General features: G+C 46.6%; 1 protein-coding gene across 1 annotated transcript in view; it reads right to left on the reverse strand.

Moving 5' to 3' along the window:
* The window catches only part of LOC144126927 (uncharacterized), a 49156-nt gene extending 21963 nt beyond the window's left edge, over window positions 1-27193 (reverse strand). Inside the window, exons 1-2 of the mRNA XM_077660455.1 lie at window positions 27110-27193; window positions 25817-25861 (exon numbers count right to left, since the gene is read on the reverse strand). Coding sequence (XP_077516581.1) covers window positions 25817-25861 — 45 coding nt within the window. The 5' untranslated portion in view covers window positions 27110-27193. The remainder of the gene's footprint in view (window positions 1-25816; window positions 25862-27109) is intronic.
* Between the last annotated feature and the right edge of the window lie 415 nt (window positions 27194-27608).

The raw sequence follows: 27608 nt of genomic DNA on the forward strand, positions 1-27608 counted from the left end.
ACCTTCTTAATCTTACAAGGTGCACAAGAACCATACACTGAAACACCGTATCTAAGGATAGATTCTCCTCAAGATCTATACACGGTCTGACGCAAGTTTGTAGGTGTAGTGTATTTGATACGATAAAGCTGCACAGAAAGAGCACGGAGTCGTTTTAATAAATAGTCAATTTGGGAAGACCAACACATGTTGTAATCAAGATATAGGCCAAGATATTTAACGCTGCTCGAGTAGGGTAGTGGCGAGCATTCGCATTTGGCACAGTTGCTACCATGCAGAATAACCGACTGGGTAAGATCAACATTCTTGTGCGGATTTCTGAAACACATTAACACAGATTTGTTTATGTTTATGTATATTTGATTTCCAGATAACTAGTCTACTATTTTATTGATATCGTACTGAAGTAATTTCAGTGCGAGTGGGCTTGATTCATGGGATATCACTAAAGTTGTATCATCAGCATACTGAAATAATTTTGCATTTAATGTTAGATTAACCATATCATTTACATAAACATTAAACAAAAAGGGTCCCAAAACAGAACCTTGTGGAACGCCGTACTGAATATGAGAAAAAGTACTAAATGATTCTTTAATTTTCACTACTTGTTTACGCTGCGAAAGGCAACTTGCAAAAAATTGTTGGTATGGACCACGGAATCCAATACTTTCCAACTTACGTAACAAAACGGAGTGCTCCACGGTATCGAATGCTTTCGATAAATCCAAAAATAATCCAAAAACACATTGATTAACATCCAAGTTACCATTGATAAAATCACAGCAATCTTCGAGAAGCTCAACCGCACCAATATTACGACGGGAACCATACTGTGTAGTACTCAAACAAGAATACTTCTCACAAAAACATGTCATATATTGGTGCACAATTTTTTCCATCAGGATGCTAATGACTGGAAGTATGGCAACTGGTCTGTAATTTGTTTGATCTGTCTTTTTATCCGACTTGTAGATGGGTCTTAGTACTGAGATCTTCAGACCTGATGGTATTTCTCCGGTCTTGAAACACCCATTAAGTATATGTAAAAGTACATCTTTAAGTTTAGAGTAATTGTTTCGCAAATCACGCAGTTTAATCTTATCGTAGCCTGGTGGTTTGCTCTCTGGTAGCGTCCTAATAAGGTTCCACAACTCATCTTGATCAACAGGAGGAAAAGCAGCAGAATTAATTGTTTTCTTGCCTTGGTATTGATTTGCTTACGCACTTTCATATTTTCAGGTTCACAATGGGCTACACAAAGGAGGGGTAAAAAAAAGAACTTTTGCTGGCGATGATGTTAGAGATATGATCTTTTTACATATATAACTTGAATTCGACTGTGTGCCTGCGTGATTTCAGTGTCGGCAGGAAGGCGGTTCCGGTCGTTGCTTGTTGGTGCAATGGAGCAGTGACTGGAATGCTCGAAACCACATACTTCTGAAGCTGTGGTCGAGGCGTGGAGTAATGTACAGGCACGGATGAAAGTAAAGCGACTTGTAACATTTTTCACGCGATGCCTGATTGAAACTGCCAGCTACGGTATGTGCATGCTGGTTGTGGACGCTAGTGCACTTTTTCATTGACAAATATTGTTCCCTAATTTCCGATTGGGAAAGCGTGGTTGCATCCAGAACGAGATAGTGTGCTCTGTTCGCTTTCGCCCACACCTATGCGAAGGGCGGGCCAAAAGTTTTTATTTTACTGCTGAATTACAAGACAGATCTTCAGAAAAAGAATCGAATGCACTTACGGCGAGATGACAAGTCAGTAAGTTCGGGGATTTTTTTGTGGACTTCATGTCCGTGGGGCGTGAAAAGCTGGACAATATGAAACTTTTGTGAGTTTGAAGTGATTCGAGAACAGAGCGAGCGTCCCTTGACCATGATTCTAGATGGCGCATGCGTACTCAAGCTTGGAGCGAACCAATGCTTTGCACAGATTTAATTTAAATGATGTAGGTGCAGAAATTTTGTTTTTCGCGGATAGCTACGAAGCGAAAAGCCAAAGGCTTTTTTTTTTCAGCCGCATGACAGAGCTAATATGGCACTATTAAAGACCGAATGACCTTGGAATGCTAGCACAAGGTTTCTTCTTGCGGTAGAGAAGCTTCCTGCTTGACTTGTGCTTTGAATTATCCGCTACAGGGAGCATTCTAGAAACATTCCTTTCGCTGCAGCTGACCGCTGTGGCCTTAAGACTTTTGACCAAGACTGTAAATCCCAGATAAAATTACTGGTAATGTGAAAGCCATGACGCCAGTACGATCTGACGGATGTTGGAGCACGGCCGTGAACACGATATTGAGATATGATCTAAACCATTAAACAAAAGACAAGATACGACACAGGGAATGTTGCTTGAAACAGCAACTCCTTCGGATTTTGAAATGACCCGATAATCGAATATGCGTTTTTTTTAATGGTGGGGCTGATTATTTTTCCAGCGCCTTGAAAGTAACTATTTCCTTTTACCCACCTGCCCACAACCATTACACCTTTCAGAAGAGTGGGGCGACGCGACTCATTGAGACTCAAGCAGTGGCCACTAATGCCGTTCTTGGCCATTATCCGGTGGCGCCAGCGTCGTTCGTGCCTTTCGTAGCCTTTCATTGTCTGCCTACGAAATAGTGCCTACAAATATTCATAGAGATGTGCAACAGAATGTTGTCTGAGGCAAGACGTATTTGGACCATTCGCGAAGTTAACGTGCGCACTCGTTCCAGTTTGTGTCGCTCTACGCATCCATTCGGAGCAGATACACCACATTTTTGTGTGTGTGTGTCTTTTTTTTTGGTTTGAGGGAAAAGGCGTCATTAAACATAGAGTGCCACGTGGAATTAACGTAAGCCCGGTAAATAATTTACGATTAAATATTTTTCTCTTAGGTTGTTTCGCTTTCGATTCCAACATCCGAATGGCGGCTATGACGCTGCAGAAGAGTAGAGACCACTTTAGTGTCATGTCAGGCAAACAGAAATTGCGATGTGATAGCTGCTTATTAATTTGTCGGCATTACAGATTTTGGCGAAACCTGGAGTAAGAGCCAAAGGGAATTAAAACGACAAAGCAGCAATTTTATCGCAGTTTTTGTATGCCTCACGTCACCTCGGCGTTCTCTCGGCTTGTCTGGGGCGCCATAGCCACCGTTCGGCAGTTGAAGCTGAAACAGAAATAACTGAAGAGGAAAATTGCTTTATAAATTTGTGCAGCCTAATTCCATGTGGTGATCTATGTAAACCAATGACTCAAGCACCATTTCAAATAAAAAAACGGAAAACCAAAAATTTGACACATCTGCTCCTAGGTTTCACCTAAAGGGATTATATCAGTAATTAGCTCGAAGCAGCGGTCAATTCATGACGTAAAATTCCATGAAATATTCCTCGCTGCAACATTCTTTGAGCACCACGTTTCTGGGTTTTCTCCCCCTTTATCACAAAAGAAACCTGCATGGATTGTAGTTTCGCACATTCCTTAAGTGGGCTCTTAAGTGAAAAGAAAGGCTGTGCTGTAGCACGTACTAAGTATAGCGAAGTATCGCCGCTGCTGAGCGTGTAGCCCGAATTGGGCCGAATCCACTGACATATCGGTCCGACTGATGTGCGTTTTATTATTCTTTTTCTCGGTTGAATATCTAATGTTCATGGTGCACCACTAAATTCGTTTTACAAGCTGCGTTAATTATGAGCGAAGTAAAGTCTGTTTTCTCGCATTCAGGAGCGAGTATTTTAACGAGCAAGAATGCTTGCACGCTGAACAGTATTCTCGCCATTCAGCACGGTACAAATTTACAGCTGAACGTGCACGCACACGAGATGGCTCACTTATTGCCCAGATGTAATCATTTCTTCCTCTAATATTCCGGCTTCGAAGGAGAAATTGTGCAACGCTGCCTAAAGTATGGTTCAAGTGTTCTGCTGTTCGGTCTTCAATATATGACCTGGCAAAAGTAAGGCTGAAAACTTAGCACAATAATCAAGATGTCGGATACGTAGTCACCTATAATTGGAAACAACTCAAGAACACAGCGGCCGATATCTCTCAAAAGATGCCCTCTAGCCAATGGAGTCGGCCTGTTGTCAAGATGCCGCGGTTAATCTCAATTTACAAAAGCACCTGCCGCTCACTTGCGATATCACGCTAGGTGATTAGCCGCGACGTCATGAGAGATGGTCGACGCCATTGGCTGGAGGGCCTCCTTTGAAGTGCAAATCTGTCATTTTTTAGTTTTATCCGACTACAGAGTCAGCTGGAACCCACAAAGATACAAATAGCGCCCCCCCCCCCCCCCCCCCCCCCCCGCCAATCTCCGTCATTTTGTCGTGGTGCACCGACGAGTGGGGCATTTTCCTCTCTTCCTCAGGGCATTGGTATATAATACCCTCTCCGTCCATACGTCCAGTCACCGACGAAAGATCGCGGGACGCGGGTTCGCGGAAAAATAAGTTATTTCTCCACGTTGAGCCAAAGCTGGTCCATGAAAAGCATAAAAGTTTGGGAGAGGGGGAGGGTACATGCTTGCATGTTGCATCTACTGGAATGAATACCAGCTGACTGGCAAGCGGGGCGACGCAGAAACGATGGATTGGCTTGCACTGCACCTAATGTGCTGCGAACGGAGCGACACCAAAAGTCGTATGAGGAGCTTAAAGAAGGTGGGCCTAGTGACGCGTCTTGTGCGTAGCGTGAACTGCTGGAAGAGCAACAACTTAGCCTAGCGCGAATAAGCCGTACAGGTATAGAATAAGCTGTGGGGCTAACTGCTCTCTGTAAAAGATGAAGAGAGAACCCGGGCTCCAGGTTTTTTTTTATTGATAGGTTAAATTGTCTTTGGAGTTCCTTTCAGACGTGACGCAAATGACACTGCATGGCGGCGGCCCTCATGATCTGCTCGCCTCTTCACTTCTCTACATAATGTCAGACCCGCCGCGGTGGCTCAATGGTTACGGCGCGCGGCTGCTGACCCGAAAGGCGCGGGTTCTATGCCGGCCGCGGCGGTCGCGTTTCGATAGAGGCGAAATGTTAGAGGCCCGTCGACTGTGCGATGTGTGCGCACGTTAAGTTGCCGCAGGTGCTCGAAATTTCTGAAGCCCTTCACTACGGCGTCCCTCATAGCCTGAGCCGCTTTGGAACGTTAAACCCGCCCGAACCAAACCATTCTAAATAATGTCCCCTTTGCCGAATAACTCACATACATAGACCACACCTACATGTCTACCATGGGAATTAAAAGGAAAATATGTATCAATCAGTTGAAACGCTCGATATTTTGGAGATGTGTATGGTATACGGTCGCGATGTATTTAGGGGTCGGCCTATTTATTAGAGGAGAGACAGCCAGGTTGGAATTTTGATAAAACAAAATTTGAAACACTGAATTTTTTCAAGTGTTGCATTTTCGAATTCGAGTTTTTTTTTTTCGAAATGAGCCAAAAACAGAAACGGAAACTAAAAAAAAATTTGCTGTAGTAGAAAGCTCACCCATAGATATTACATTTGCGGAGGCTGTGAAAACGGAAGGTGCCCAGTATTTCCCAGAAAGCCTGCGCGCAAATCATATGTGAAATAAAAAAAATGAGCCAGGTCCTGCTGATGTAGAGATGGAAATGAGCCATATCTACTCGCGTGTCAGCCTCGACTGTTTGAGCGTGGTTTAAGTTATTCCTTCCTTAGCGCTATTTCCTCAATGACTACGAAGGATATGAAGAGATAGGAGGAAGGTTTGAATTGAGATGAAGACGATAACGATAACATCATTAACCCCGTCACCGATGAAGCAAGGTCGCGCCTCTGCTACAGCTATCGCTGAAACCTGCAGTTCATCTAGTTGGCAGTGGCTTTCTCAATTTATTATCCCAAGTAAAATAGCAGAGGTAGACAGGAAACAACAATACTAGCCGTTCTCCTGTCGCTTTGCGTCCTGTAGGCGTCTACCATTTTGCTACAACTCTTGATTGTTTATGGTCTATAGAGGTTTACCGTCCCAAAGCGACTCAAGCTATGAGGGACGCCGTAGTGAAGGGCTCCGGAAATTTCGACCACCTGGAGTTCTTTAACCAACCCTGACATCGCACAGTACAGGGGCCTCTAGAATTTCGCCTCCACCGAAATCCGACCCCCGCGGCCGGGATAGAACCCGCGTCTTTGGGGTAAGGAGCCGCGCGCCATAGCCACTGAGCCGCCACGCTGGCTTCACAACTCTTTAATTTTAGACGCTAAAGAGAGGCAAAATTTATTTTAGAGCCTATACATGTTGGCTAGTTTACTTTTCCTCTGCCGAAGTGCGAACACTAGAAAAGTAAGCTGTCATACCAGCTCTTGCGAGAGAAGCCTGCTATTCGCATTTGCTTGTTTGTGGTCAGCACAGCAGTGCGCCTAATAGCACGCAATGATTGGTTTCGTTGGTTTTCTGCTGTATTCATAGCATAAAGTTTTTCAAACATTGTTTTCTTAAACAGAGCTTGAAAACAACTGTAATAAAGTTTTTAGACCGAAACTGAGTCAAATCCAGAGTTTCGCATCGAAGAGAGTCAGCTCCAAAGTTGACATGGTGATCTTGACTAAATTATTTGCATAATTATTAATTACATCGAGGTGTAAGTTGCTGTAACATGTAAAGCATATCGTGTAACAATTTGGATATCGCTAAGTGTTTTTTTCTTCGCCTTCTCCTCGGTTTGCGTTCAGGTAGATTTGGCTCATTTCGAAAAAGAACGAACTGTCAAGTGGCCCCATACCTCTGCAGCTCGACGTGGTGTGGCAGTTACCAATGCGCGTGGCTGATGCGGGCCCCGAGAAGCGGTCATAGCGTTAGGCGGAGCAGCAGCAGAGCTCTCCCAGGTATAGGGTACGCAGGGGGATATCATTTGTGTGGCAGGTAGTGCAGGCTGATATGCTTGGGTATCGGGACCGAGGTCTTCACCGCATGACGATGAACTCTGCAGACGACGGAGGGAAGCCTTCAGGAGGGTTGGTAAACTTGAAGGTTTATTTACATATTTACAACAGAAGCAGGGAGACCAAAAGTCAGAGATGAAGTGCTGTGAAACCAGCCAAATCGTGGCTTAAATACAGTGGATATTCCTTAAGCACCTAGCTAGGGAAACCGGTGGCTGATCAAGCGTCCAGTGGGCAGACACACTCTTCATAGTCTCTTCCCTAACCCCGTGACCGCTCCGCCCCCACAAACACGTGCACAGGCGATAAGGAATCCTGGCGCCTTGAGGTCCTGGAATGCTGTTTCCAACCGGTTGACCAGGTGCATAAGGTCGTTGGCTTAGCAGGCGGTGATTCCCTCCGTGGGAAAGAGGCGTCCTGGAATGTGGTTTCCGACGGGTTGACCATGTGCATAAGGTCGTTGGCTTTGTAGGCGGTGATCCCCTCCGTGGAAAGATGCGTCCTGACGGCCCCGGGCATTCCAGAGGGTAACATGAATCAGCCGTGTCCGCCCCCGCTTTGTCTGGCCGCGCAAGTGCAAGCGAGCGAGGCGGGTCCGGCGCCTTTGTTCGGGTGTTTCTGCCGGTCCACGTGAGGGCGCAGTTCGGGAGCAATGCCGCATTCCATACTCCGGACGAAGGGATGAGAGGCCTTTCGTCACAGCTCACCGTCGCCAGGAGCCGTTCCTAATCCTCTTCTCAGGACGACAGCACCTTTGGTCAAACATAGTTCGATGGCGCCTGCCGAGCTTGTCTGTTCCCGCTGTCGGGGTCTCCGATCACAACAATCCGTCCGCCGCCAAGAAGACGCCACGAAGTGGTTGCAGCTGGTCGGTGCACCACGAATGGGCGTCAGAGTCCCAGTCGGCCTCGTAGTAGTCAGTCCACTTGACCTGCACAGCTGGCAAGGGTCCTCAACGGAGCATTAGCGATCAGATCTAAGCTCAGCCCCTACCTCCGGCTAGGCAGCACGCGGCCAGCCTCAGAACATTGCCAGGTCTTTATTACAGAGCAATATGGCTGCAAATTTTGGATCACTTAACCCTCGCCAACAGTTCACGCCCGGAAGTCTGCTGAACCAAAACTAGTTCCTCTTTGTTTTTCCTTTTTTTCGCAAAAGACATGCGTCTGAAATTTGGTAAGAAACTTTTTTTTCGGCAATGAGGTAGGTACGGAGAACCAAGAAAAAAAAACAAAACCCGAAAATGATACGGTAGCTTTTCTCGAGCATTAGGGCATTTTACGCCAGATTATGCAGGAAAGCTACGACTGAGACCGTCGGCATTCCCGTTTTCCCGCCCTTTTCGGTAGCGGTAGCCCGACTGAGTCACTGGTAGAGGACCGACTACGTCCCCCACAAAACGACGGAAGGGTTCGCTAATCACGGGTACTAGCTTCATCGGAGCCTTCCTTAAAGGGACACTGAGGAGAAATTGAAATTGAATTGTATCGATAGAATAGCAGCTCCTGATCACAAAAACGCCACTCTTACTGAAAACAAAGCTCTTGTAATGTAGAAAATAGCAAGAACCAAAATACAGGTATCGCCGCCACAGGCCAATCTCGCAAGTACAAGCGTGATGACTTCCTAGGACAAGAGGCGCCACCTTGGAGGAATTTTCATTACTTCATGGAAGTCGTGAGTCTCTGAGGCTGGCAAAGGAAGGTTGCGCACCGCACCGCTAGCCGGCAGAAATCACGGAGTCTGCGTTTACGTCACGTGTCACGTCACTTCGTTCTGAGACGTCATAAGAGTTGCCGTGGCGTCATAAGAGTTCCCGGAGTTTGAATCAGAGCGGCGGGAAAAACTTTTTCATCTTCGAATCCAAATTTCTTTGAAATAAATGCATCTTTCGCGCCCGGACAAGCGGCAACGAAGCTATGAAATGCCGAACTATCAGATTTTGCTAACAAAAAAAAATCGATAGAGCTCTCCTCAGTGTCCCTTTAAATCCCCTGGCTTTCCGACACGCTGACAGGTGTCGCAGGACTTTACAAACTGCTTGACATCTCTGACGAAGCCAGGCCAATAAAACTCCTGTAGAAGCCTAGCTTTAGTTTTCTTGACTCCAAGGTGGTAAGACCAACCCCCACCATGGCACAATTTAAGGATGCCTGCGCGGTATTTCTGCGGCACCACGAGCTGATCGAACTGGACCCCCTTTGAGTCCTTGTACTCGGCGTTGCATCTGTTCCTGCCGCGAGCCTCTCCGCTCGTCTCAGAAGCATCGCCTCCTGGGTTTGCCCCTGCCTGACCCGTCGTGGGAGAGCCTTCGTTCTTCCTACGATTTACTTCAGCTGCAATCTCGCGAGCCTTCGCACGAGTGAGCGCCTGGACGGTTCGATCGCCGAAACTACGACCCTCTTCCTGGAGAATCTGCTCCGACCGATTTAAAAGAGGTACGGAAATTTTTCCGGCAGATTCGGTGATACCGCTGCCTCCGTTTCCAGAACGCCAAACGGGCCCTCAATTCTAACTCGTGCGATCGGCAAGCATGCGCTATTCTCTTCAGCCACCTGCCTAATCCCTGCACATTCCCCAGTAAAATCAGCTGTGTTCACGTACGTGGGGTGGATTACGTCCATGGTGGCCGCGGAGTCCCTCAGAACCCGGCACGGTTTTCCATTAACCTGCATGTTTTTCAGGTATGGCTCTAGCAGGCGCATGTTCTCATCGCCCGCCTCCACCAAGGAGAGAACGGTTTCCTGCTTCCTGCAAGCGTGGGCGAAGTGACCGGGCTCGTGACAACGGAAACACACTGGTTTCTTTCTGGCTTCAAAAGCCTTATCCCTCTCTTTTTCGGTCGCCCCCTTTGTGGGGTTGCTTGATTCTGCTTTGTGGCCCTCGTTCCGCTCCCAGTTGCGGCTTGCTGCCCCTCCTGTCTGGATCCGTGGAAATTTTTTTATACTTTGGGGCTTACGGGGGCACGCGCACCCTCTGCTACGCTCTTGGCATAGAACCCTTCGGCCAGCTCTGCTGCACTTTCTAGGGTTTTATTTCCCGGCCTGTCCTGCACCCACACGCGCATTTCTTCCCTCAAAGAGCCAAAAAACTGCTCCAGGCAGATCACCTCTATTACTTTATCGTGAGTTCCGTAAGCCTGTTCTCCCTTTAGCCATTCCTTCAGGTCTGCCTTAAGGTTATACGCAAAATCCCGAAATGACTGGTTAGGCTGTTTTCTGGCTTCCCTGAAGCGGCGCCGAAAGGCCTCTGCGGACAGGCGATACTTTTTTAGGAGTGCTGCCTTTACTTTAGTATAGTCTGCCGCCTCTTCTTTTGCCAGACGAGCGAGTACTTGGGCCGCCTCACATGGAAGAATGGTCAGAAGTTTCTGCGGCCAAGACTCGGTCGGGAACTCGCAACTTTCACATACCCGCTCAAAGTTCGCGAGAAAGAGCCCTATGTCCTCTCCTAGTTTGTACGGTTGCAAGAGGTCCTTTATTTTTATTTTTGATGCTGCCTGGCTTGCCACTGTGTTCGGCACCTCTAGCCTAGTGCGTTCTGCCTGTGCAGCCTGAGCTATCTGTAGATCGAGCCGTTTTTTCTCGATCTCTCTTTCATGCTCTTCGCGCTGCCTCTCGTGCTCTTCGCGCTTCCTTTCGTGCTCCCTTTCCTGCTTCCTTTTTTCTTCATCCACTCGCTTCTTTTGTTCCCTTTCCTTCTCCAACCCCTCCTTAATTAGCTCCCAACATTCCACTATCTCCTCCTCATCCGCACCGAAATCCTCAATTGCCCTAATCAATTCAGGTTTTCTGCGGATCGACCCACAATCAATGCCCAATTCCCCGCATACGAGAACTAGGCCTGGTTTGCGCAGCTTATTCCAGTCAATGACTATTTAAGCAACGGCAAGTCTCTACTCACGTGGTCAGAGGAGCCCCGGCTGCCTCTTATACCAACCTTCGATTACCTAGGCTAACAATCTTCCAAACTTGTAAAACCTGGCAATGCTCCAAGAGAAAGACCGCGCACTTACCATATCAGAGTCAGGACCAGGCGCAGACCATCCCACCGCTGCCAACCAGTTGATATGCTTGGGTATCGGGACCGAGGTGTTCACCGCATGACGATGAACTCTGCAGACGACGGAGGGAAGCCTTCAGGAGGGTTGGTAAACTTGAAGGTTTATTTAAATATTTACAACAGAAGCAGGGAGACCAAAAGTCAGAGATGAAGTGCTGTGAAACCAGCCAAATCGCGGCTTAAATACAGTGGATATTCCCTAGGCACCTAGCTAGGGAAACCGGTGGCTGATCAAGCGTCCAATGGGCAGACACACTCTTCATAGTCTCTTCCCTAACCCCGTGACCGCTCCGCCCCCACAAACACGTGCGCAGGCGATAAAGGATCCTGGCGCCTTGAGGTCCTGGAATGCTGTTTCCGACCGGTTGACCAGGTGCATAAGGTTGTTGGCTTAGCAGGCGGTGATGCCCTCCGTGGGAAAGAGGCGTCCTGGAATGTGGTTTCCGACGGGTTGACCATGTGCATAAGGTCGTTGGCTTTGTAGGCGGTGATCCCCTCCGTGGAAAGATGCGTCCTGACGGCCCCGGGCATTCCAGAGGGTAAGATGAATCAGCCATGTCCGCCCCCGCTTTGTCTGGCCGCGCAAGTGCAAGCGAGCGAGGCGGGTCCAGCGCCTTTGTTCGGGTCTTTCTGCCGGTCCACGTGAGGGCGCAGTTCGGGAGCAATGCCGCATTCCATACTCCGGACGAAGGGATGAGAGGCCTTTCGTCACAGCTCACCGTCGCCAGGAGCCGTTCCTAATCCTCTTCTCAGGACGACAGCACCTTTGGTCAAACATAGTTCGATGGCGCCTGCCGGGCTCGTCTGTTCCCGCTGTCGGGGCCTCCGATCACAACAAGGCACACAATGACGCGTAAGCAGGCCTTGACAGGGTAGGCGCGATGTGCCCCGGACGATGGGAGGAGGCAGAGGAAACAGTAATTGTAGGGCTCGCAAAGTAGGTAATTAGGCATTATCGAGCTTCGTACACTGCTCGGCAAAGGCATCTTCCACTGGCCTCTAAGTAAATCCGTACTGCCCGAGTTCCGGTCTCCTTATCGCCACAAACTCCTTGGCTCATTCATCAACTTAACTCTTCGCGGCCCTTTCTCGGTACAAATTTAGTTCGTGCTTGTCCGAGAGAAAAAAAAAATATGGAGAGTATGTGGGCCATTTTGTGAAGCTACAAAGTCATCGAGCCGTTCAGACGCATACCGCAATTACGGTAATCTATAGAGGGGCTTTCTTTCTTCCTTCTTTCTTCCTTTCCTCCATCCTTCCTTTCTTTCTTCTTTCCTTTCTTTCTTTTTCGCTTTATTGCCTGCCTTCCTTTTATTGTTTCTTCCTTTCTTGCATTTCCTTGTTTGCTTTCTTTCTTCGTTCTTCATTTTCTTCTTTTAACACTCTTTCTCTCTTATTTTCTTTCTATTTTTCTCTCACCCTTTCGTCCTGCCTTTATCTTTCCTTTTTTTTCTTACAACGTTTTATGGTGCTTATCTGGCTTATTATTGTATGAAGATCCGAAATAATCCCTTCATTATCCTCTATCCCTATAAGAACTGTGCGTGAAATGTGCCGGTGCTTTCCTGACTGTAGACGCCGCTCGCACAGCACGGACATAATTTATCACCTAGAAATAAATAGAAGTGACGATTATAGGATACGTTGTATGCAGCAGGAAAACTACAGAGACGTTGACATGTGCACCGCGATTGCGCTAACTTATTACTCGGATTTTTTTCCTTTTTGCAATTCCAATTATGTTTTTCTGCCTTGTTTTTAATATATTAATAACCGAAATAATCTCTTTATTCAACTCTCGCGTAATAATGCGCCGGGTCCCTCGCTATCAGTTTCTAAGTGTATAAAGTGTGCCTTTGGCAGTTTTACGAAAGTACGAGCTCTTCAAGAAGAAGTGCGCAGCTTGGCATAGCAATGACGTGACATTGGCGGGCTGCAACAAAAACGCCTGCCGTTTCACACTGCTCCTTGCACTACATTTATGCCAGTAAAGAAAGAAAATTCGCTGTCAGGCAAGGCAACTCGGAAAAATTTATTGTGATAACGGGCTATTTAGGCATTCTAAAGCATTAAAAACAACGCAAGCAGCAATAACTATTCGCTCAACTGCATAGATTTGCCCTACAAACAACTAGCCAAAAGCGAGACGAAACATTTAAAATTCCACCGAGAGCTAACAGTGTGACTCCTCTCTCCTGGTAAGAGGATGCACTAATGCCCTCAGAAGCACATAATTAATTCCTATGCTAATCAACAACGCCCCTTAATAAACTGTCTCCGAGGAACCAGCTGTCAGATAGAGGTTTAGCAGAGGCCTTGAGGATGTTTAAGCCCGCTCTAAGTTTGGTGAAAAATCTGCGATGAGAAGTTCCTGCCCTCAGCCAAGAATGGATAACCGCAATCACCTGAGGAACAAAATAGTGGTTAAAAGAACAAAACATTATTTCACCTTCCTCTCAAGGAGTACCTTTAATTGCGCAGCGTCTGAAGTTATCTACGTGCTTCTTGCTTTTTCTATTTATTGGAGACACAGGACACCGCATGAGCACGAAGCGCAACAGACATGATACGGAAACAGCAAAGAACCGCCGAAAATCTGCGAAGCACGTTAATAAGAACGCAATAATTGTTTTATGAACGCAACTGTTCCTTTTTCTATGCCGCTTCAAATAAGCTAGAAAGAGAGAATTCCGCTCCAACCACAAACTAAAACCTTTAGCATCTTCACCGATACACGTCTGTAAAGAAAACTGCGGATACCTCAGGCACTCTCTCATATTGACGGGACAATGGAAGTGACTATGTAAGGGTGGTTAAAGTGGCGGGAAAAGGTCGAGTGCGGTATGACCATAAGCGGGCACGGTTAAGGTGGCACGCATTCCAGCGAAGCTACTGCTGTAGCTTCGCGGAATGCGTGCCACCAACAGATGCAAACCAACATATGCCCGCTACCATGTGTGTGGGTTCTTACTAGACCGTTGAGCCTCCGTTGAGGTCTAGGCCGTGAACTCCGAGCTCCCGGTATCGCACACCACACGCGGCCGTTTTCAGGACGGCGCAGCAGAAATTCGAAATAAACGCAGCACGGAACAGGACGCTTTGCCCGGGGCCAAACGTTTATTGGGTTCTTTCAAATCGCTGGCTGCTTGATCTGCGAACATTGCCGTCTGGCTTGGTCGTGCGGCTGACGGGGCAAGATGGCGACAACAAAGAGGGAAAATGGGGGGTAATTACCTGACGTCCTCTCGCTGTCACGACTCGCCGTCGCCCCCCCCCCCCCCCCCCCCCCCCCCCCCCCCCGGCTACGGCCGATACCCGCCGATCTCGGCGCACTTGCCCGTTGTCACATTCGGCCAATCAGCGACCGCTCCGGCGGCGCCTGGCGGTGCGCGCTTGCGACCGTTTTTTGTAGGAAGGAGGCGGTTCAGCGCTCTCCAGCAGACGTTCTGGCTACTCGCCCGTGGGGAAGGAGGAATGCGTCCGCTTTCCTGCGTCTCCACGGTGCGCCTTGCCACCCAGGGAAGGGTACGGTACTCGGAAACTCCCACACATGGTAGCAAGCATATGTTTGGTTTGCTCACTTGAAATGGGGGGATCAATATTATGTAACAAAAAGGGTGTTAGAATCGGAAAACGAAGGGAGTAAGGCCCAGAGCCATCCAAAAGGGAGATGGCGAGGACTATGATTTATAGATCTTCGGGAGAAGGAGTCAGTGAAAATAACTGAGGTGATGCAGGAGTCGAGAACACTCACAGGAAATAGCGACCCCACATTGACTAGTGGCATAAGCTAGAAGAATAAAGAGGAGGACTGCATGGCATGAATAACGTATCACCTCTTGCAAAGTACAGTCTTCTGCTGCGCGTGACCTCCCACTGAATACACTATAATCCGTTTTTCGCCATTTATCTTTCATCCCAACGTTTATTTTTTATTGCCACGCTGCCTTTCTAGGCTTTTCGCTCTTATCCTGGTTTTTCCTGGCACCTTTTTCCGATCTAGCAGGCTATCAACCCCACTTCTTTTTCACCTGTGTCACCGCCGTTGTTTTTGCTTTGCCATTTTTTTCTCTTTGAGATTAAAAAGTTCTTGAACCCGGTTCCCAACTGCTATTAGCCATCACATTGCTCTCACCCGAACCGCAGCTTATCAAGACCCAGTGCACAACCCTCCCTCCTTCTGCGCATCACATCCTCCCCCACCCCATCCTTCGGCCCCTCATTTCGAAGTGAGCTTCACCCCTCCCCCCCCACGACCAGTGTCATGACTCGAACAGACAGTCTCCTTGTAAATACACTGGTCCTTGTTATTACACTGGGCTCAGCCTTCCCTCCTTTTGGTCGAACTTTCATTTCCGAAGAACCATATTCCCCTTCTCTTTTTACCCATTAATGCAATTATTGGAACAAACGTTACCGAGCAGCTAGTCTTATAGGGAGCAAAAAAAACTATGAAACCGTGGGACTCTCGGAGAGTCCGCCATTATGTGGCTGCAGCCGCACAGTCAGCAGCAACGCCGACAGAGAAAAACGACGTATAACCGCTTCAGTCGCAAGTTACAATCCTCACGAAGAAACACTTTCGAAATTTTCGATTTTTGTGAAGACCACGCCTACATAACATACAAATTGGTGAACCATCCCTGATAATTATTTAAGCAATATCTACATAAATAATAAGCTGCACAGGTAATTGGCCTAACGCTGCAACCGTATTGGCAAAGGCCGGCCATACAAAGGACCAGGATGGAACCATCCCGTTGCAATATTGGGTCTATTACCTGTGCTGACTCTACTCTATTTTTTTTTGGGCGTCAGTTGTACAAACTCATTGCTGTAAGAAGATGCGATTATGTAAACAATTCAGCTGATATGAGAGCACGGGACAGAGCGCCACTCACAACTGGTTTAATTTGCAGAAACCACATACATGCATATATATGCAGTCAGCCAGCGCCTGCGCAAGGAACATAATCATACATCAAGTCGTACACGATAAGCATCGCTCAAAAGAACTGTTTTTGTGCCTTGTACAAAGATATTGATGTTTCGCTGACACATCAAATAAAAGCTGTATCCTCGATCCCTTCCCGGACCCCTAAACAGTAGGAGGCCGCCCGGCTCAAAGCAGGCCCTGAGGGCAAGAAATGGTACGTAAACCGGGCCGCCGTAGCAGACTCGACCAATGGAATACTAAAATACGCACCCCAACCCCGGGGTTAATAAGAATTTTGATCAATAAACACATTCAACAACAACAACCAGCACGAGCGGGGTGCGGGTGTTAAGCCGCCACTTCGACAACGAGCCGCGGTGGATAAGTGGTTATGGTTCTCGGCTGTTGACCCGAAAGACGCGGGTTCAATCTCTGCCACGGCGGCTGCATTTCGATGGAGGCGAAATTCTAGAGGACCGTGTACAGTGCCATGTCAGTGCACGTTAAAGACCTACAGGTGGTTGAAATTTCCGGAACCCTTCACTACGGCGTCCCTTAGCCTGAGTCGATTTTGGGACGTTAAACTCCAGAAAACCAAGTCACTTCGACTAAGCACGCTTAAGGCGTGACGATCGCTAGGACAATGATTTATTCATCTTTCCGCTCAGGTTAGTTTCTTGAGTCGTGCCAGCCTTTCTATACTGTCAAGTCATTCCTGCGCAAATCGATTTTCGATTTCGCCATTTCCGTGGCCTCAGTTCGATTGATTTCTGCTGGCAACACAGCGTTTGGAGCGTCACAAACATTAACCTCACATTATTGTGCACTCCACGTCCGAAGTCCAAATTTTGAGGCTTTTATTAGGCCGTCTTAGACATGTTAAGAACGAATTCCCCATTTGCAGTCGATATTTAAGCCATTCAACGCGCATACGAGTGTTTTGCTAATGTATCTCAGCTTATCACTGCGTCAACCAAAGCATCGTTCCTGGCCACGAAACAAGTTTCGGTTCTGTACTGATATTTTTGTTGTTTTAAAACAGTTGTGCTTGATATTTTGAGTGACTATTTCTTGTGAACCTTCACCTAAATTGCAGAAAGAACCACCGGAGATGCCCTTTAATGGCCGGCATTGAAGGAACCAGGGGAAGGGAGACACAGGTTAGTACATGTAAAGAGCCCAAACACCATGGCTTGGCATGCTACTGATTTATTTTCAGCACATGGCGAAAAGAGAGCAAAGAAGCACACTTTCCTGAGCATTAGCCATTCGCTGTTGTTAGTAATAACAATGCAGAAACAAAAAAAAAACTTGCATGAAATTGTCCTTTAGATGCCGACATAAAACTCGACCCTTTCTCGGTGGTGGCTACATACTGTTCGTTTATGCGTGTCTGCTCACTCTTTCTGATCAGACACGCCCTGCAGAACTTGCGCTCATCCCATGAACTTCCAGCAGTAGCGGCAGTTTATTACGTGCAATACCAAAGGACTGCCCATATCCAATAGATCCTTGAAGGCGCTTTGTACAGAATAGTATACATCGCAAACTCGCAATGTTTCTCAGAATGCGTTCCAGCTAACGCTAATTTATTCGCTTCAGCTAGATTTGGCATCCTTTGCCCTGTAAATAAGATGGTTTTTATGCTAACTAACGAACGCAGCTAAAGATATTCAACAAAACAACAAGCTTGGTAGCAAGTCTTTCGCCATCTTCTTGCCGGCAGATTTTGCCAGCGGCATAGCCTCTACATTTTGTCTGGATTTCTTGCGGCAAGTTCATCTTCGAAGCACCAAATGATGTCATAATCCCAAGGGTGTTGATTTCATAAGTCATCTGGTTTTGCTATCACTTTCCAACTATGACGACAATCTCTGTAAGAGAGTTTGTAGGTACGTGTGAAAAATTACCCATTGATGTTATCTCCTCGAAAAGTAACTAGTTGGGTTTGTCGAGACCTTAATATGCTATTTAGACTGAAAAATATTTGCTGTCAGTCAAAACGATAAATTTCGCCCCAAAAGACTAACGGAGTTTAATATTTCATTTCCTACCCTACTTTTACTAATTTTTATGTGTTTCAAAATGCTGTAGGCCTTACGGTAGGCCGAAGCAGGACTGGCATAAACATCCACACAGAAAGTCATAAATAGAAAGGCAAAAGAAGTATAAAGTGCAAGTTAATAAAACAAACGCAGTTCTTAAACTACGAAATCCAGTTGTAAAATACAAAACTATTAGGATAAAACTGTGAACACAACAATACAAGCCATGAAAATACAAAATACACACATACTGAATTATAACTGTGAATAGGCAGTTAAATGCCCCGCCGTGGTGGCTCAGTGGTTAGGGCACTCGACTACTGATCCGGAGTTCCCGGGCTCGAACCCGACCGCGGCGGCTGCGTTTTTATGGAGGAAAAACGCTAAGGCGCCCGTGTGCTGTGCGATGTCAGTGCACGTTAAAGATCCCCAGGTGGTCGAAATTATTCCGGAGCCCTCCACTACGGCACCTCTCTCTTATTTTCTTCTTTCACTCCCTCCTTTACCCTTCCCTTACGGCGCGGTTCAGGTGTCCAACGATATATGAGACAGATACTGCGCCATTTCCTTTCCCCCAAAACCAATTATTATTATTAATGAGCAGTTAACAGTCAACTGCATTTAAAGACTCACCGCTATTGAGAAGGTTTCGTGGGAACCTGTTTAAGTCATCTATAGTCGGGTAAAAAATGGGTACTTAGCTGCGTTAATTCTGACTGTGTAAGGTGTTAATGATGGGGCTTGACGGCATCTTGTTGGGGCGCTTTGGAAGGGGCCTGGACTCATGGGCAGCTTATGGCTTTTAGCAAGAAAAGTATTTTTAATCTCTATCTTTGGGCGCAGTTGTAAGGTCTGAATCCTGTCACTTCTCAAGAGGTTAGTTGGCGAATCATTTAAAGGATGCTTTGAAAAAATAAAGCGGACGGCTTGGAGCTGTATTATTTCTAATGTTTCAGTGTTACGTTTAGTGTAGGGGTCCCGTACGCTGCAAGCGTATTCTAGTGTTGGCCTTATGATTGATTGAGCAGTAAGTTAATTTTCTAAGCTCGGGCGGTGCAAGATTTAGTTTATGTCTAAAATAGCATTGCTTTCAAAAGGCTGATGAGTTGCCCAAGGACGCTTTCCTGCGGGACGTCTGAAGTGACTGGAAGGTCGTTAGAACAGTAACCATCAATACAAACAGATTGTGTGCGGTTAGAAAGATGGGAATAGATCAAACGAATTATGAGGCTAGGATGACCAATCAGTTCTAGTTTGTAAATTAGTTCGGCATGAGAAACTACGAGAAAAACTTTGCTAAAATATCAGAAGACGTCTACCTGGCCAGAGTCGTTGCGTGTGCTCGCAAAGGTATGGATTACACAGGTGAGCTAGGTGACTGTGGCAAAACCTCTTCAAAACTCGTGATAAAGAGGAGTAAGCACCTTTTTATCTTTTAAAAGCGTGGTTATGTGGTTAGCTATAATATGTCTGCTCGTCTTGTCGCAGCACAACTCCGACCGACACTACCACGGTCTCAGGAGCTGAGGCACTACCAGTTATCGCTGGAAAAATAGCAAACCTTTGCGAAGCTTCCCGCTGCTTACTAAATCAAAATTCAGCTCCTTTTAAACCTATCAACTGCTTCACTCACTAACGCAAACGCAGCGATAAATATCGTGGGTGTTATCCCCTACTTTCAGCCTCCTAGCTTCCGTCCCGTTGAACGACGTTTGAAGTTTATTTTCTTTAAGTACGTGATATCTTCTTGATATCGTTCTTACCGCTGTTGGCGCTATTCGCGGAACAATCGCGGCACCGAGATACCGCCGCATAGTGTTTATGGAGATAAGATGCGTGATTGCTGCTTCTACTTCGTTTGTCTTGCACAAATCATAAGGTGCCTTCCATCGCATTGCACTTCCAACGACTTCCATTGCATTGCAGCCTCCTCCGTGGAGAGACTGGAGACTTGTTTCAGTCTGGAGAGAGAGGCAATCACAAAGAATGAAAGGAAGGTTTTCATGGAGCTTTTAATTTATCCGGTTGACCCAAGTAGCACGCTGCCAGCACTGCCGGGGGTCCTCGACGCGGGCAGTATCGTGATCGCCCGAGATAAAATTCCCCAGCTCGTCGCTGTTTCAATAGCGCGCTCTCTCGATCCATTTGCGAGAATACTGACCCTCTTCTGCAGGACGCCAATTCACGATGTAACTTCGAGAACTCTTATTCCATCTCACCTGCAATCCATAAATTCTTCAGACCTTTTAACCTTTGCTGTTTTCACCGCGTAGAAACCTCAACACTAATGTCTGGTTTAACTGCGAGTGCAAGAAGGCTGTCACGGCGCAGCCTTGTAGATCGCTATTAATAAAACAGCTGATTTGACGCGCACAGAAAGTCAGTTTTCTTTTTGCACTTGTCACTATTTGTTATGCCCTGTTGACTGGTGCAAAAAGGAAAGGTTAGTTCAAGCTGGGCGGTTTCTTTCGATGCTACAATACGAACGCGCCCGCACAAAGATTTCCTCTGCGCGGAAAGCCTTTTCCTGCCAAAACTCCGAGCGTTTCGGGCGCATTAAGTTCAACGGAACGGTATGTGTACTGACGCGGAAAACGGTAAATTATGTGGCTACTTATGCATTCAGCTAATTTTCACACAATCTGGCTCAGAATGCGAATTTTTCTTGTGTGTGTGTGGACAAAGGAGACAGAAAATATTCAGCCTTCTTATCCGGAAAGAAATTAGATTTCGTCACACAGTTTTGGATAATTATACGCGTCTTCACAGGTTTGGTTTAGTTTAGAAGGGTTAGCGTCCCAAAGAAACTCAGGCTACGAGGGACGCCGTAGTGAACGGCTCGGAAAATTTGAACCACCTGAAGGTCTTTAACGTGGACTGACATCGCGCAGTACACGGGCCTCTAGAATTTCACCTCTATCGAAATTCGACTTCCGGGGCCGGGATCGAACCCCTGTCTTTCGGATGAGCAGCCGAACGCTATAACCACTGAGCCACCGCGGCGGCCACACGTGTCTTCGTTAAAATATACACTTGGTGTATACAAAAATTGGGCTTTCGTCGTGTGTTCAAACTTCCGTATACGTTTTAAATCCTTCCGCATCTTTAAAAAGCTACTTTCCACGTTTGCGATGCACTATTATTGTCAAATGGCTGTCCCTTCTGTTTGTAACGTGAAGCTTCATATAAAGAGGGCTTTTATTTAAAAGAAAATATGATCGCGGTTCTAAAATCCTCTTATTAACCTCCATCCCGTACTCGACATAAGCCATTTTTCGTTACTCTAAAATGCCTAAGCCAGTGTTAAGTATTTAATTTTTTTGCATTGACATTTAAAGCGACAGTTACTCCTTTTTGCATAAGAAATTAAATCACAGTAAAACTTACGTTGTAAAACATAAAAAACCGGAGCTACAACAACACAGTGGACATGCCAGATATCAAGAGGACATATAACATAAACAGAACGTAATATTAATGTAGACGTAATATAAACAGTGCCAAATTCACAATAAAGTCACAACGAAAAGAGAGCAGGGCATTAAGCAGTTAGCATAAGGTAGTTATTATAGATTCATGAACGCAATACAGAAAACTGGCTGTCTACCATTGCAGCCATGCACTATATGGCAGGGCAACAAAGCGAACACTAAAGCACGAGCAGAGGTAGCCAGTGAGTCGATGCAATATCTAGTTGTTAAGAGTGATGCTGCTCTGATTGGAGGAGAGATTTTTGTGCCTTAACTGCTCAAGTTTTTGTAGCGCACGCTACAAAACACGCTTTCTTGATTGAACCCGCTTTATTTTCTCAAGGGCCGTCCTTGTTATAGTACAGTGCACATATATTCCTAGAGTCGTATGTTACGGCGGTAACATTGCTGTTGCGCATTTGCCTTGGGTGCCACCTGTGTATGCGCTGTCGTGCGAGCGATTGTATAGTCACAGCTGTAGTCTCGTGCGTTGGCAGGAGAAAGCTGTCCTCTTATCGTCTGGACATTAAGCCTCACTAAACCAGGTACACAAGTAGATTGTGCGTAATTACCGTTATCACTGGTGCCGTCAAGTATGGCAGTAGAGCATAAGTTGAAGCTCGTATCAGCAACTTTTTTTTTTATCTTGCGGTCGTGTGATTGTCGTTAGTACGCTAATGGCTGGGCTGTTTCGCGGTCAGCGCTTGCAGCCTGATTGTTCAGCGTACAAAGCTCTATTATTTGGATCATAAATGCAAAACATAGTGCATTTCAGGCATGCGTTGAAACTGCTCTAGACATAGATAAGCAACGCGCTCAACGTTAATGAATTGCCAAAGAGGGCTGAGAGCATAATGGCAGCTCAGGTGCCAGCTTTCTAAAATGGCTGGCCAGCAAGCTCAACCTTCCGCAGAACTGGGAGCATAGGCTCTTCTCTTTCATCTAGCCAGAACATCAACATCAAAGCTGGATAATTTTATATTTCCGGTCTGTCAGAAGAATTGTTTTCTACTACACCCTTCAATATTAGGTTACAGGTTACGAGCGTGAGCTAGTCTGCTTAACGCGTGCATCGAATACACGAAAAACAGACCGAATATTGGACCCTGAAACGAACATTCACTACCAGAAATGTGCTGTAGCTGTGGAGAGGTGCTTTACTAATGGAGAGCTGCAAGGTTCATGACACTTGTCCGGCGTCACTGGAGTTTGCGAATAGTGAGTGCCGTTCTCTTTTGTTCCTTCAAGTGAAATATTGCCTCGATAACTAGGAGCGAGCGCTCTTGCATTAGCCAGTCACGTAGCGTTCTTGCACGACACTTCTATGAACACGCCGCTCAGGAGCGCATTCGGCCGCAGCGGGCTTAAGGACTTGTCCAAAAATCCGGCGAGCGATGCGGTTTCAGCCGCTTTTGACGCCGAGCGAGGCGGAAAGCGGCTCGGCGAGGGCGATCGGGCTGGACCCAAATTTTCCGCGTTCGCCGCCGCGGCGAAAAACAAGGCGGCGCTCTTCAACGCAGGGCCCCTCGCCTCGGAATGAATTCGTCGTTGTTGCGGCCTTGTTCAGCGCGTTCACTGGCCATAAACCGGACACCGGTAAATCGCTTCGCCTCACCTCACCTATAAGCAAAAGTATAAGTGATAAATTTGCCTTATTTTTTATTTAGAGCGACTATTCTGCCGCTACTAAGCCTACGAGCAGCGCCGGTTTTGTTGACAGTACTAGTTCCCGTCCTGACAAGCAGGTGGCGCCACTAGGCTGGGCGTTTCGTTGCGAGTCTGCATACGCTGAACTAAAAATGGGAATGTGCTTGCGTTTACGTGCGCAAGCGTGCATACATTAAGGTAAACAGACAGCATCAATTTATGCTCTTTTCTAACCATATCTGTGTACACCGCGAGCGGTGACGTGGTGGCCAGGAAGTGTGTGGAAAAGCGAGAAACAGCAGCGGCGCGGCGGGTCCGCCTCGCCCGGGCGTCAACAGATGAGAACAGGTCCTAGTTTTCCCGGCGGATTTTTGGACAAGTGTGGCGATCCGTCGAGGTGGAATTAGTTAGGCCAAATGTCCTTTTCGAAGAATTTTACTCAAGAAGAGCCAAACACTACGCCCGGGGATATCTTGCACCCAGAAGAAAATCGGTGGGTACCCGACCATGTGGGGATCGAAACCGCCACCTACGGAGTGCGAGGCGGATGTTCTAACCGCTAGGCATCCGCTTCGGTATGCATATTAAGTAACGGCTACGAAGAAAAAAGGCGCCTACGCAATCCTCCAACACAACTATTTGGAAAGAAGGCCCGTGCGATTTGACCATAACCATCACACTGTGCCCCGGGGTCAAGAGCAGCATTTGGCATGGAATGCTTTGTTTCGCACGATGACATGGTTTTCTTTAACTGCATGACTGTCAAACCCTGTTCGCTGCTTTCTTAGCGGCCCTAATTCAAGAGTTTCTTGTATCCCTTTAGTAGCATAATTGAAATTTCGCAACTGTAATGAACTGTGTGAGGTATCCAGCTCAAATCAGATGGTCTGCGTGCATTCTCTTCTTTACAACCCGCTTTAATCATTCCTTAAAATATACGTGGTACAAAAAGTTCATAAAAAATCGTCGCAAGGTGCAACAAGATGTGAGCGAACACCTGGAGTTTTTAAAAGCGCCTTCATACAGACTCGTCTCGTTTAGCGGGGCTATCTACGCTGCTCTAATGTGCCGGAACTGCAGCGCTTTTTTAATGACAGACGAAAGGACTGTTTCCCCGCGCAGAAACCGGGCAGCGACATCTTGCAGCTACTAAACGCATTTAAAGAAGCGGCACCGTTAAACACGGACGAAAGATTCACAATGACGATAAATGCCTTCTAGCAAAAGGTCCTCGCGACTCACTCCTGACGGTCAGGGTTTGAGCATCCACTTCAAGCAGCGCTCTGTCATACATGATTTTTTTCGAAGGCAATTTCCCCAAGCAGAACATTGTCATTGCCGCACCGAAGAATCATTAAATTTTTTCTGCATGCGGGCACAAAAACACTTAATATTGATTGATTACGCGACATTCTAAAGAAGTACATAAAAGGACCTGGCTACTTCAGTTTTCAGCGATTTTTTGTAATCACATCCAAAGGACTATTATTATTTGTCGTGCTAAATATGAAGGGGTCACTGTAAAGAATCGCTTATAAACTTTTTACCTGACCAACAGTTTTAACTTGACCTTCAAGTGAGAACAGTATTTATTGATGAAAAAAAAATGGATTTGATTGGTCTGGCTTATGCCAAGCTGTTCCAAAACCGTCCGTAACTTGCTCATACATCTTCGACTCACAAAGAGAATACAGCAAAATATCGCATCAGCCCACGGTGTACACTGATGGAATTATTTGTTATGAATCCAGCGATTTTCTACAGCAGTCACCAATACTAGATCACAATAAAGCTCTGAACTAAAGAACCTTGCGGGGCTTGTGTAAGCAGTAATTATCAGTTACTGCTCCTATCCTGTGAAACAGTGCGTGTGAGCATTCCATAACGGCAGCAGTGGCAGTAGGATATGTGATATAGAAAATCCTTTCACCAATGTACAAACTTCCGCATGATATTCAGCGCAATTAGAATTCGATTTTGGGTAAACAGTATAGAGAACATCAAGGTACAGGCACGAACTATCGCGATGGAAAGAAACGCGAACAACACGGCGCCTACGCGATCCGCTGTTCGGATTTTTTTTCATCGCACTTTTACCCGAGTGGTAAGAAAAGGTTAGAGTCGTACTAGAATGCATAACGGGAGACTCTAGCATCCACTTACTACCAATGAAGTAAAAGCGTGATTTAAAGAAATGCGAACAGCGGATCGCCCAGGCTCCGCTCTGTTCATGTTTCTTTCCATAGCCCCTGTACACGTACTCCTCCGCGGTGGCTCAGTGGTTATGGCGCTCGGCTTCTGGCCCGAAAGACGCGGGTTCGATCCCGGCCGCGGCGGTCGAATTTTTATGGAGTTGAAGTTCTAGAGGCCCGTGTACTGTGCGATGTCAGTGCACGGTAAAGAACCCCAGGTGGTCGAAATTTCCGGAGCCCTTCACTACGGCGTCCCTCGTAGCCTGAGTCGGTTTGGGACGTTAAACCCCCATAAACCATAAACCAGTGCCTCTCACTCTCCCTTTCCTCAAAAATACTTTAAAAAAAAAGATCGTTTCCAAATGAGCCTTACAGATACTGAAAAACATTGCAAACGTGCCTCGTCTTCAACATTCTCTGCCCTATTAGAAATAAAAGCTCCACTTACTCAAACATCACCCGGAGGCGTACGATATGCACGATGGGCGTTCAATAATGTCTGAGCATAACATTCAAGCGGGAACTTAACGGCCTAACTGATCCTTTTATTTTTCAACACACTTACCGTGAACGTTAATGTACTCAGCAGGTCGCTTTCAAAGCGGTGCATCTGTCGGTCAGAAAATACATTTGTCACACTGCTGAACATAGTGTAACTCACCACGACATTCAAAATATTTTTTCTTGAAATATCGAACGAGGAAGGGGACAGACCTAGGCAATGGCCGGATAATAGGCGTGATGGTTGCCGACTTAGAATCCCCAGTTGGGCACAGTGTCTTGTGCAAAGCGAGACGCGAGGACTAGAGTGCCACGAACAAGCTGCGAAATATTTGTCCAGTTTTTTCTCGTACTTTGATAGCTTCGTTCAGCTCAACCGTCACATGGATATAATACTCCTCTACTGCTGTGGCTTTCAGGTGATGTGATTTACTAGGAGAACCGTACGCTTTCTACCGTAGATTTCTAAAAAAAGATTTGTATGATTTCTCGTGGAGAGACTGAGTTTTATTTTCCGCAAACTGAGGAAAACGGTGCTTCAATGCCATACCTTCTTCTCGGTTCTAGATTGACCAGTAGTAGATATAGAAATTGTTCCTATCTTCCGACCGTCCACAAATCTAGTTCTAGTTGGTGATTTTAATGGCAATTGTATAAACACTACATTCTACTCAATACAAATTCATTTCTGGCGTAAAAAATAGAACGCCTAGTATAAAACGAACATGGACTATGGGGGTGGAGGGCTATTTATTGTAAACTAATTATAGAAAAGCTACGCAGAAAGAACAAGAGCGAGACACGGGCTCCGTGTTTCTTGTCTCGTGCCTTGTTCATCCCGCGCTCTTTACCCACCAGAACTTGGAATTGCACAAGCTTTTTAAGATGGCTTCCAAGCACCGGGAATAAATCTGTACTTGGAAATATTGTACTGCAAAGCACAACATTTTCTGTTTCAAAATCCTTACTGGCTTCAAAAGTCAGCTTATGAAGCCTTGGCTGCTCAAGTTCTGGCCGTCGCATCTGAAGGCGCACTACCCATCTACGCACCCATCATGCATGCCTGAGCGCTTCTTGCTGTTGTTCTTCAGTTGCATGTGGTCGAAGTTTCGACCACGGAATATTTTTGATGCTACCTTTTGCTCCCGCTACTGCCGACTGGTGATATTCACCGCCGCGGTGGAGACCAGATTCATTTAGACAGGACAGAAAGATGACTTGTGCTTAGCACGAAGAACGATGGTAACATTTCAACACTGCTAGTAACTTGCGTATTGGTTCGCATTCATTCAACGCCTGCTGAGTGAAAGAGGTAAGCTAACAAAAAAAGGCCTGGGGAACGTCCCGTCTGACCTACCCTTGGCTTCAAGTAGGTCCCTTCAGAGAGATCCGCAGCGCTGTCTCCAGGGCGGTGGAGTGGGCCCTTGTGCACCCAATTACTAGCTACTAGGAAGGAAGAAGGACCCTGATAAATAAGAAGAGATGGCAGCCCATAAAAGCCAACCTCTTATCTACCCTTGGAAGGCATTTTTGCTGGGAGCGACGAGAAAGGAAAACAGCAGCGCAGGAACAAACCACCACGTTCGTGCCTCGGAGCAAATGTGAATGCCGAGATTTTTTTTTTTAAGCAGCCGAAGTCTTCATTGCTTCCTGGACTTGTGTCACGCACAAGAAATGGAAGCGCCTGGGCTAAAAGCTACAAATAGCGCCGTCATCTTATTGATTTTTTTTCTTTTCCGCTGTGCGGCTATAGTGCAGAAAGAGACATTGCACAAGTAGAACGGGGTGAAGGAGCGTTGCACAAAAAAAGGAATCATTTTATTTATGCATTCATTTATTTGCGCACTTAACGTGCC

This window comes from Amblyomma americanum, chromosome 1 (assembly GCF_052857255.1).
Source record: "Amblyomma americanum isolate KBUSLIRL-KWMA chromosome 1, ASM5285725v1, whole genome shotgun sequence".
In the NCBI taxonomy this organism is placed as follows: Eukaryota; Metazoa; Arthropoda; class Arachnida; order Ixodida; family Ixodidae; genus Amblyomma; species Amblyomma americanum.